The sequence below is a fragment of the Palaemon carinicauda genome, chromosome 31, assembly GCF_036898095.1.
Source record: "Palaemon carinicauda isolate YSFRI2023 chromosome 31, ASM3689809v2, whole genome shotgun sequence".
In the NCBI taxonomy this organism is placed as follows: Eukaryota; Metazoa; Arthropoda; class Malacostraca; order Decapoda; family Palaemonidae; genus Palaemon; species Palaemon carinicauda.
In genome coordinates this window covers 27,364,899-27,376,279 of record NC_090755.1, presented here as the reverse complement: position 1 = coordinate 27,376,279, position 11,381 = coordinate 27,364,899, and the positions used below count along the sequence as shown (strand labels likewise).

At 31.8% G+C, this 11,381-nt stretch overlaps 1 protein-coding gene across 1 annotated transcript; it reads right to left on the bottom strand.

The window, feature by feature from the left end:
* Positions 1 to 752: 752 nt before the first annotated feature.
* On the bottom strand, positions 753 to 1,259 carry LOC137624648 (adhesive plaque matrix protein-like). The gene has a single exon (XM_068355607.1). The coding sequence runs from the start codon at positions 1,257 to 1,259 to the stop codon at positions 753 to 755; it is 507 nt and encodes a 168-aa protein (XP_068211708.1).
* Between the last annotated feature and the right edge of the window lie 10,122 nt (positions 1,260 to 11,381).

The following is an 11,381-nucleotide window of genomic DNA, read 5'->3' as shown; positions in this document are numbered from 1 at the left end:
TGTATCCATAATTTGTGGGGATTGATGACTTGTATCCATAATTTGTTGCGAAGGATGACTTGTATCCATAATTTGTGTTTAAAATGACTTATATCCATAAATTGTGAGGAATGATGAGTTGTATCCTTAATTTGTGGGGAATGATAACTTGTATCCATAATTTGTGAGGAATGATGACTTGTATCCATAATTTGTGGGGAATGGTGAATTTCATAATTTGTGGGAATGATGACTTGTGCGGAATGATGACTTGTATCCATAATTTGTGGGGAATGATGACTTGTATCCATAATTTGTGGGGAATGAATGACTTGTATCCATAATTTGTGAGGAATGTTGACTTGTATCCATAATTTGTGGGGAAGTATTACTTGTATCCATAAATTGTGGGGAATGATGACTTGTATCCATAATTTGTGAGGAATGATGACTTGTATCCATTTGTGGGGAATGATGACCTGTATCCATAATTTGTGAGGAATGATGACTTGTATCCATAATTTGTGGGGAATGATGACGTATCCATGATTTGTGGGGAATGATAACTAGTATTCATAATTTGTGGGGAAGTATTACTTGTATCCATAATTTGTGGGGAATGATGACTTGTATCCATAATTTGTGGGGAATGATGACTTATATCCCTAATTTGTGGGGAATGATGACTTGTATCCATAATTTGTGGGGAATGATGACTTGTACCCATAATTTATGAGGAATGATGACTTGTATCCATAATTTGTGGGGAAGTATTACTTGTATCCATAATTTGTGGGGAATGATGACTTGTATCCATAATTTGTGAGGAATGATGACTTGTATTCATTTGTGGGGAATGATGACCTGTATCCATAATTTGTGGGGAATGATGACTTGTATCCATAATTTGTGAGGAATGATGACTTGTATCCATAATTTGTGAGGAATGATGACTTGTATCCATAATTTGTGAGGAATGATGATTTGTATCCATAATTTGTGGGGAATGATGACTTATATCCATAATTTGTGGGGAATGATGACGTATCCATAATTTGTGGGGAATGATAACTAGTATTGATAATTTGTGGGGAATGATGACTTGTATCCATAATTTGTGGGGAATGATAACTTATATTCATAATTTGTGGTGAATTATGACTTGTATTCATAATTTGTGGGGAAGTATTTTTTGTATCCATAATTTTTGGTGAATGATGACTTGTATCCATAATTTGTGGGGAAGGATAGCTTGTATCCGTCATCAGCGGCACTTTCATTGATGAATATATATGAATGACAATAGGCTGTTTTTCTTGATAAAGGATGGTGCTAAGGAAATACCAAGAAAATGGTTGTTGATTCATTCATTTAGTTCAATGTTTGGATTGAACATTATCACTATGTGATGAATACTTTCATATAAGCGCCTAATATGCTCGTCAATCGCTCATCGAATTCCCTGTACATATACTTTTTTCATCCATGTAGTCTTAACTTTTCTAGGGTTTTGAGGACATCCGTTCCAATTCTATCGTTTAAACACCTTTTTAGGCTGTCCTCGTATCCTTCCCACCAAAACATTCTAAATGCTCGCTCTTTTCACCAACCTCCATTTTCTTCTTTGTCCAGACCACTTGATAATGCTCTAATGGTCCGTATCTTCACGTATTCTTAACTTTCTATTACGTCTTATATTGTACACACATGTATATATATATATATATATATATATATATATATATATATATATATATATATATATATATATATATGTGTGTGTGTGTGTGTGTGTATATATATATGTGTATGTGTATATATATATATATATATATATATATATATATATATATATATATGTAAATATATATTTATATATATATATATGTATATATATATATATATATATATATATATATATATATATATATATATATATATATATTTGTGTCTGTGCATAGTATATTTTGTATAGGTATCCTCTGTGATCTTCTGTGTTGCCCCTTAAGTCCCTCAATTTGTGATGTGTGGCACATACTTCCTTGTATTTTTACTCTGCTATAACTCAAACACAAATCTCTAATATAAACTAATATTATCAAACTAGGATTATATTGCACTGTCATTAAGTAAGGATTATTGTGTGTATGTCATTGCGTTGTAAGGTTCTTGAATGTGGTTATATTATTGCGAGATATAACTTGAATACCAGACGGTCTTGGAATTGTCATTACTTGAGTGAAATGTTTATGTTGCAAAAGAAGCAATGCAGCCGTGTATCCATTTGCAGTTCATTCTCATGATGTGAATGACATTGTTTTCTAAATTTAGCTCCTTTAATTTTAAACATTGAATCATCTCAATAGTTCCCGCATTATTTTTGTGGCAGTTACCTTACGTCATTTTGCCGTGTAGTCTCGGAATGTCGTGCACACTTGGGCTATACATCTTTTGCATGATTACCTAAATTTTCTACTAGATTTATTAGTATTGATATGTGTGTATTAGGAGGCAAGTCAGGGTGTTTGAAGATATCCTTTTCCTTCTTTTACTATTGTACTGCTTTTCTTAAACCAGGTCAGTGTGTTTATGATCATGGATTGTTATCATCGTTAGTAACAATAAAATTTTTTGTTATCCAATCTAGGTGGTTTGGCGTGTACCCCATCTGGAATTAATCTACTTTTAAGTAACATTCAAATGGCACGTGTATTATATCACTGCTTTTGTGTATTCATGTATTACATTTCTGTATTTAAGAGATATACTGTATAGCAAGCTCGTACATGAGACTGTCGTCATTCATTTAATTGTATTTTCATTCAATTCAGTATATGTAAATTTACGTTATTTTTAATAATTTACTTTGTATTTTCTCGTAGTTTTGTTGCGAAGTCTTATGTAACTCGTTTAGGTATGATGTATGATGCACATGAGGTATGAGCAGGAGGGATTACATCATCTTTAAGTTTCCATGGGGTTAGAAAGTGCATGAAAATTCTCGAATTAGATTTACTTTTTTTTTTTTAAAGTTACGAGAGGGAGTTGGGTGGAGTTAGCTCAGAGAGGGTCGCCTCGCATGCAAGGTTATTACCCCTTCTTCAAATTACTACGTTGGTAACCTTACGCTGCTAGACCATGCTTCCACCCTTCCAGTAGGCCAAACTGGAAGGTTCTGGAATAATTAAGTCAATATATATAGCCCTCAGGAATGCATAAGCAGCAGAAGAGACCCAGCCTATCCTTTTGAAAGAGCCAACGTCCGCCTGCCCTCTTTCAGACTATGCAATATAATCAGGTGAGTTTTGAGCTCAGGAATTTATATAATTCTCCAGCCGTAATAATAATAATAATATATATATATATATATATATGCATATATATATATATATATATATATATATATATATATATATATATATTCTTACGAAGCTGGTCTAGTGTAGAGTAAATACAGTAGTTTATTTATGTATTTTATTAATGTTTTCATATGTGCATTGCATAGGTGAATAGCCAACTCTTAAGATGAGTTCCTCTCGTGTAGGTATAAGGTTGTTAATTTCATTGTATTCTTTATTCAAATCAGTATATGTAAATTTACGTTATATTTTAGAATTAACTTTTCATTTCATGTATTTTTGGTACAAAGTCTTATGTAAGCTGTGTGAGTGTTATGTGTACTGTGTGAGATGTGAACAAGGGCTTATGTAAATGTTTTTATATTGTTATGAGATATTGCATCATGTTTGAGAGAAAATGCGCAATTCTTATATTTGGCCACACGTTTTGAAAGATTCACGAAAATCCTAGTGTTAGATTGAATATTTTTTTTCTATTTCCGAGAACGAGGAGTGGGCAGAGCTAGGTGATGAAGAGTCATCTCGCTGTGTGTTGGTACGTGTCCGAGAGAGTAAATTTTGGCAACCTTGCGCCCTTGGACCAGCCCCCAAGCTTCCAGATCTGGGTTCTGGAATCTTCTGGAAGTAACTAAGTTTCATATATATATATATATATATATATATATATATATATATATATATATATATATATATATATATATATATATATATAGCAACCACAGAGGTGCATAGATAAAATAGAGAATTCCAGCCTTAAGTTATAGTTATCTCCCTCTTTCTCTCTCACATGCCTCTCAGTGTATCATTTTAAAAGTGTTCAGTAAAATCTCAAAGTTTTGGTGTGACGGGTTTTTGTAAACATAGTGATTATTTATAAAAATTCTCTTAAAGTTTTTGTAACTGGCCCTATAGTAACATGAAAGGTATTTGTATCTTATCTGGTTAACTAAATTCATTGAGTGTTAAGACTAAATAAATAGTGTGTAAAATTTAATTTCAAGTGAAACAAGTGATTGAATAATTTTCATAAGTATTATTTCTTTTGTTGTAGTCTAAGCTTTTATTCAGATTTAATATTTCGAGTCAAGTGATTATACAATTTTCAGTGTAACATTTTTCGTCTTAATCTAAGTTTGGTCAGACTTAATATTTTCGAGTGATTTATTTTTGTATCTCTGTAAATTCTTTCACTGTTGTAATTTATACAGAATATATTTATTTTCGTAAAGAGTGTATTATTTCAATCATCGGTGTTTATTTCATACTCGCTCGTATCCTGTTAAAGAATCGAAGTAAGAGGTGGTTTTAAATAAATCGTAATAATAATTACCCAGTGTTATTTGGAGTGTACTTAAGAGACCTTAGGATATTCAGTGTTTTTTATATTGCTGTCTGGGAGTTATATAACTGTCTTAGGGCTCGCGTGGTAATTCTTTCAAGTGTATCATATTTAATGTAAAATCTAACAGGTGTTGTTAGGAACTGGAGAGGTTGTATAGCTTACCAGTCGTGATATATATAATATTATATTTTGGTTCCCAGACACACGACCATCGTACAATGATATTCAGGTATATAAATATATATATATATATATATATATATATATGTATATATATATAAATATGTATATGTATATATATATATATATATATATATATATATATATATATATATATATATATATATATATATATATATATATATATATCACCTGCCATAACTAGTTCACTGCTAGACAAACAACACTTCCTTCCACTCGCGTCTGGGTATGGTCTTTCTATGCCAGACTATACCCGCAGATTTTCTTCATTCGTCAATCTATCGTCTTCTCTTCCTTCCCCTGCTTCTTGTACAATCTCTAGGGACCCATTCTGTTATTCTGGATGTCTGTCCATTATCTGTCATTCTCATTATATGTCTTGCCCATATATATATATATATATATATATATATATATATATATATATATATATATATATATATATATACTGTATATATATATATATATATATATGTATATATATATATATATATATATATATATATATATATATATATATATATATATATATATATATATATTCTTACAAAGCTGGTCTAGTGTAGAGTAGATATTTTATTCATGTATTTCATTTGTATTTTTAAGAGGTGAATAGTCAGCTTGTAAAGGGAGTTCCTCTCTTGTAGCTTTAAGTAATTGTATGTAAATTGCATAAGACTTTCGTCATTCATTTCGTTGTATTTTTCATTCGAGTTAGTATATGTAAATTTACGTTAGTTTTAAGAATTAACTTTTTATTTCACGTATTTTGTTACGAAGTCTTATGCAATCTCGGATAAGAGTGCTGTAAAAACCACACGAGGTATGAACGACGACTTATGTCATTTATTTATGTTTATACGAGGTATTTCGTCATATTTGTTAGAGACCACTTAATTCTTATATTTTCCATGTGTTTAGAAAGTTCTTTAAAAAAACCCCAGAGTTAATTTTATCTTATTTTATTTCTTCGAGGAAGGAGGTGCTGGAATTAGCTGAGAGAGAGTTGCCTCGCAAGTGCGTTGGTATTCTTCGGATACGTGATCGTTGGTAACCTTATGTCGCTAGACACTGCCTCCAAGCTTCTAGACCCCTGACCTAGAAGGTTCTAGAAGTTTTCAAGTCAATATATATGTGCCCATAGGAATGCAATAGTTGCAGATGAGATCCCGCCTGTCCCAGTGAAAGAGCCAACCTTCTCTCTCCCAAGTGAATAAGTTTTTCCCCAACATATATCATGTGTAGTATATTCAAACCTTAATGAAACTTTGAAGGTGATTTCAAATTATTGTTTTATTGTACATGCTGGTATTATATAAATTTCTGTTACTGGCCCTGCGAGATTTAGGTGAGGGCAGTGAGGTGTATGTATTTTGGTTTAACTGTTTGATTATCCCATGTGATTAAAAACACGTAAGTCTATCAGCTACTTTTATGTAAATTTTAATAAGAGTTTGATCATTAGATTGTTGAAGTGTTAAGCATTTTCCATATTTATCAAGATTGAATATTTGTGTAAGATTTAATTTCCATGGAAACAAGTGATAATATAATTTTCAGAGTGTAATATTTTCTTGTCTTAGGCTAAGGTTTTGTTCAGATTTAATATTTTGAGTTATATATTTTGGTGATAATTTGTGGTATCAATGTTGTAATTTTTTGAAAAATATTTATTTTTGTAAAGTGTGTATTATTTTGATCAACAGTATTTGTTACAGAACTCTCTCGTATCCCTGTTTAAGAATCAAAGTAAGAGGTTGTTTTTTAATAGTTCTTGATAATAATTACCTAGTTTGTTTTGAGTGTACATAAGAGACCTTTGGATATTCAGTGATTTTATACATAGAAGACTGGGAGTTATATAATTTCTCAGTGCTCGGGTATTATTCACATGTAACAGATTTATGTAAAAACAAACAGTTAATTTTAGAACTCGGGAGGTTGGGTAATTTGCCAGCCATTTTATATATATATATATATATATATATATATATATATATATATATATATATATACATCCAACCAACCATCCATACATACATATATACATACATATATACAGACATACATACATACACACATACATACATATATATATGCATATATATATATATATATATATATATATATATATATATATATATATATATATATGTATATATATATATTTCTCACAAAGCTGGTGTAGTGTAGAGTAAATCTTTTATTCATGTATATCATTTGTGTATTTAAGAGGTATATAGCCAACTCGTAAGGTGAGACCCTCTCATGTAGGTATTAGTAATTCTATGTAAATTGCATAAGATTTTCGTCGTTCATTTAATTGCATTTTTCATTCACGTCAGTATATGTAAATTTACGTTATTTTTAAGAATTTACTTTTTATTTCATGTATTTTGTTACGAAGTCTAATGTATGGTTTTTTGAGGTATTGCGTCATGTTTGCGAAAGATTATGCAATTTTTATATTTTCCACTTGGTTGGAATGTTCTCAAAAACCTCATCGTTAATTTTATCTTTTTATATTGTTTCGAGGAGGTAGGTGGGTGGAGTTATCTGGGAGAGGGTTGTCTTGCAAGCGAGGTTAGTTCTGTTCGATAGACTTAGTTGGCAACTTTGGAGCCACTAGAGCCTGCCCCGAAGCCACAAGTATAATGTATTTAGAATAATCGAGATGTTTTTAAGTCAATATATATGTGCCCTTAGGAATGCATAGACCCAGAAGAGATCCAGCTGGTTCCTTTGTAAGAGCCATAGATCCCTATGTCTCGCAAGTGCCTCGAGTGTGTGCCCTCTCCACGACATATGTCGTGTATAGTGTGTTCAAACGTTAATGAAACTTTAAATAATATTTCAAATGTGTTGTGTTGATATAAATACTGGTTTAATATAAATTTTTGAAAATGGCCCTGAGAAATATATGTTAAAACAGCGAAGTGTATTTATAATAATATTGTGAAAGGTAATAATAATAATAATAATAATAATAATAATAATAGGGAAGTGGGGAATATGGGGAAAGGAAGAGTACCCCTGGATACAATCCAATTTATAGCTCAAAGGCAGGTACTCGGGATGGGAAAGATTAAGGAAATAGGGAGAAAGAGAAGTACAGGAGAAGAACAAAAGAGAGGGGCAGACCCTCTTGCGATATTAAGGAATTGGTATTATTATTTCAGTTATTCACATGTCGTGTATTTATATTGCTTATCTGTTCAGAACCCTCGGGTGAACTAAAACATGTAAGCATATTAGTAACTTTTATGTAAATTTTTTTAAGGGTTTAATCATGAGAGTTTTAAAGTGTTAACGATTTTCATTAATTATCAAGATTAAATATTTGTATAAAATTTAATTTCCAGTGAAACAAGTGATTATATAATTTTCATAGTGTAATATTTTTTTTTTTTATTCTAAGATTTTTTTTCAGAATTAATATTTTGAGTAATTTAACTTTGGTGATAATTCTTTTTGCCTTCGTGTTGTAACTTTTTATAGAATATATTTATTTTTGTAAAGAGTGTATTATTCCGATCACCATCATGTCTTAACGTACTTGCTAGTAATCCCTGACTAAGAATCGAAGTAAAAGGTTATTCTGTAATAGTTCCTATTAATAATCACCCAGTTTTGTTTTGAGTTCAAGTAAGAGATCTTTGGATATTCAGTTTTTCTTATATATATATATATATATATTGCCGTCTGGAAGTTGCATAATTTCTCAGACCTCTGGTATTATTTAAGTGTAACAGATCTCTGTTAAAATAAACAGGTGAGTTTGGAACTCGGTAGGTTATGTAATTTGCCGACCGTAATATAATGTATAATATATTTTTGGTGCCCAGGACCATATATATATATATATATATATATATATATATATATATATATATATATATATATATATATATATATATATATATATATATGTATATATATATGTATATATATATATATATATATATATATATATATATATATATATATATATATATATATATATATATATATATATATATATATATATATATACACACATATTACTTATCAGTCACAAAACTACACGTGACAAATATTTAAGTGTAAAATCCCCAGGAAACAGGAAAATAAAAGACCAGGTACCAAACGCTTTCGTGTATTACGTACACTTCTTCAGAGTATATGTAGAGAGAGACAGAGGCAGTAGTAACCTTTCCGAGTAACTTATGCTATAAAGTAATAAACCCTGTGACCTTTTCCATTCTACTTCCAGCCGACCTCAGTCTACTAACTACCAATAGCTTTTCAATAGATATTATGACAAATACAAGGCTTTTGTTTTAGTATAGTGGTTGTATCAAGTATTTTTTTTCTCTCCCGGACCTGTGTGCAAGTATGTGTGTGAGATGATCCTTCTTGTCTTGTAGATTTCATACCATTCATCATCAGATTTTGAACTAACAATCTGTAAGTAGAGATTCATGTGGATATATGTTGCTTCAAGAGAAAAGGATCATGTAATCATCATCATCATCTCCTCCTACGCCTATTGACGCAAAGGATCTCAGATAGATTCCGCCTGTCGTCTCTTATCTTGAGCTTCTAAATCAATGCTTCTTCATACATCATCTACTTCACGCTTCATAGTCCTCAGCCATGTAGGCCTTGATCTTCCAACTCTTCTAGTCCCTTTTGGAGGCCAGTTGAAAGTTTGATGAGCTAATATCTCTTGGGGAGTGCGAAGAGCATGTCCAAACCATCGCCATCTACCCCTTACCCTGATCTCGTCCACATATGGCACTCGAGTAATCTCTCTTGTAGTTTTATTTCTAGTCCTGACCTGCCATTAAACCCCTCGATATTCTTCTGAGAGCTTTGTTCTGAAATCTACAAATTCGATTGCATATTCTTTCAATGTCATATTACGACTCATGTCCATATAGTAGCACCGATCTGACTAAACTGATAAATAGCCTAATTTTTATATATAATAGGTGATAATTTTAGTACTGATATCCGTTGTTTTTTATGTGTATAACGTTAATTCAGTCTTGCGAAAAATTAGCAGATATTGATCAGATAAATGTATTAAGTATAACACTTACAAGGTCTTGAGCAAAAATAGGTAGCGTTATGGATCGAGAATAAATGAACAGGTAAGTATGCGACTGGACGTGATACAGAATCGAAAAGCAAACTAGGGAAAGATGAAAAAAACCGGGATGGTGTCAGATCCGTTATAAAATTAAGGGAAGGTACAAAACTACCATAGATACAGTCTTGTTTCTAACCTGTAATAAAAGGAAGAGATACCCCAGTGAGAGTGATACAAATTGACCTGATACTAGAAGAGGACGGGATAAAGATGACATATGTTACAGACAGTGATACATCCTATCTAAAGTTGACCTGATACTGGCCTAAATTAAAAGTCTTGTAACATACCTGTAGCAAAGTCCCAGAAAGATTCAGGGCAGGCACGTGCGGGACAGTACTCTGTTATTGATTAGATTTATAAAAAGCATCAGTTTATTGATCAATATAGCTTCAGTTCATTCTTGCATCAGGATGAAACAGTTTTTCTCAAGGATAAAGCTCCATTTTTTGTTTAACAGGAATGACTATTTAGGCTGGGCACTCCAATGTTTTGTTTACACTTATCCGAAGAAAAAAAAATGCAGCCTTGAAAACGAAAGGAATGGAAAAGTCTAAGAGGTTTTCTGTTTCTATTGAAAAAAGTTAATAATTTATTTTATTTAATATTATGATAATTTCTCTCAATAGTTGCAAATTTTTTTATTTTTATTCTTTTAGTGAATGGAATTTCTTGTAAAAAAAAAATGAGGATAGTAACATTGTCATAATCATCAATATTTTTGTGCAATTTAGGAAATGGAATTTTCCGGTACAAGTTTATAAAAGCTTATTTGTAATTTTCAAGGAAATTTTATATCTTTCAAGATTTACAATGGTATTATGCAGACAATATTTTCATAAAGGATGTTATTTTCATCTCATCTGCTCTCTCTCTCTCTCTCTCTCTCTCTCTCTCTCTCTCTCTCTCTCTCTCTCTCTCTCTCTCATTTCAAGCTCCTGTTCGGTCTTACGTCACTGCTAACTCCCTCTATACTTTACTCTCTCTCTCTCTCTCTCTCTCTCTCTCTCTCTCTCTCTCTCTCTCTCTCTCTCTCTCTCTCAGAGGAATCCATATTCCTTCCTTCCCCTCTTTCGGTCTCTCTCCACCCACCCTCCTAACCCCCCTCCCCCCTGCCCTTTCCTCCCGGGTGCTCGTTCTTGGTGCCAACAAATGCGTTATATATGAGTAGCTTCTTCTCCTTCCCTCACCTTCTAAAATAACTCTTTGGTGGTGTGTGTGTCGGCATCGGATAACGCAAGGGACAAAAGAACATGAGCCAGCCATAAACGTACTTGTTGGAACGGGATGGAGGCAGGAACAGAGCAGACCACTTTTTGCCTAATATTTTAGATGCCATCAAAGTGGGTATTACATATACACAAAA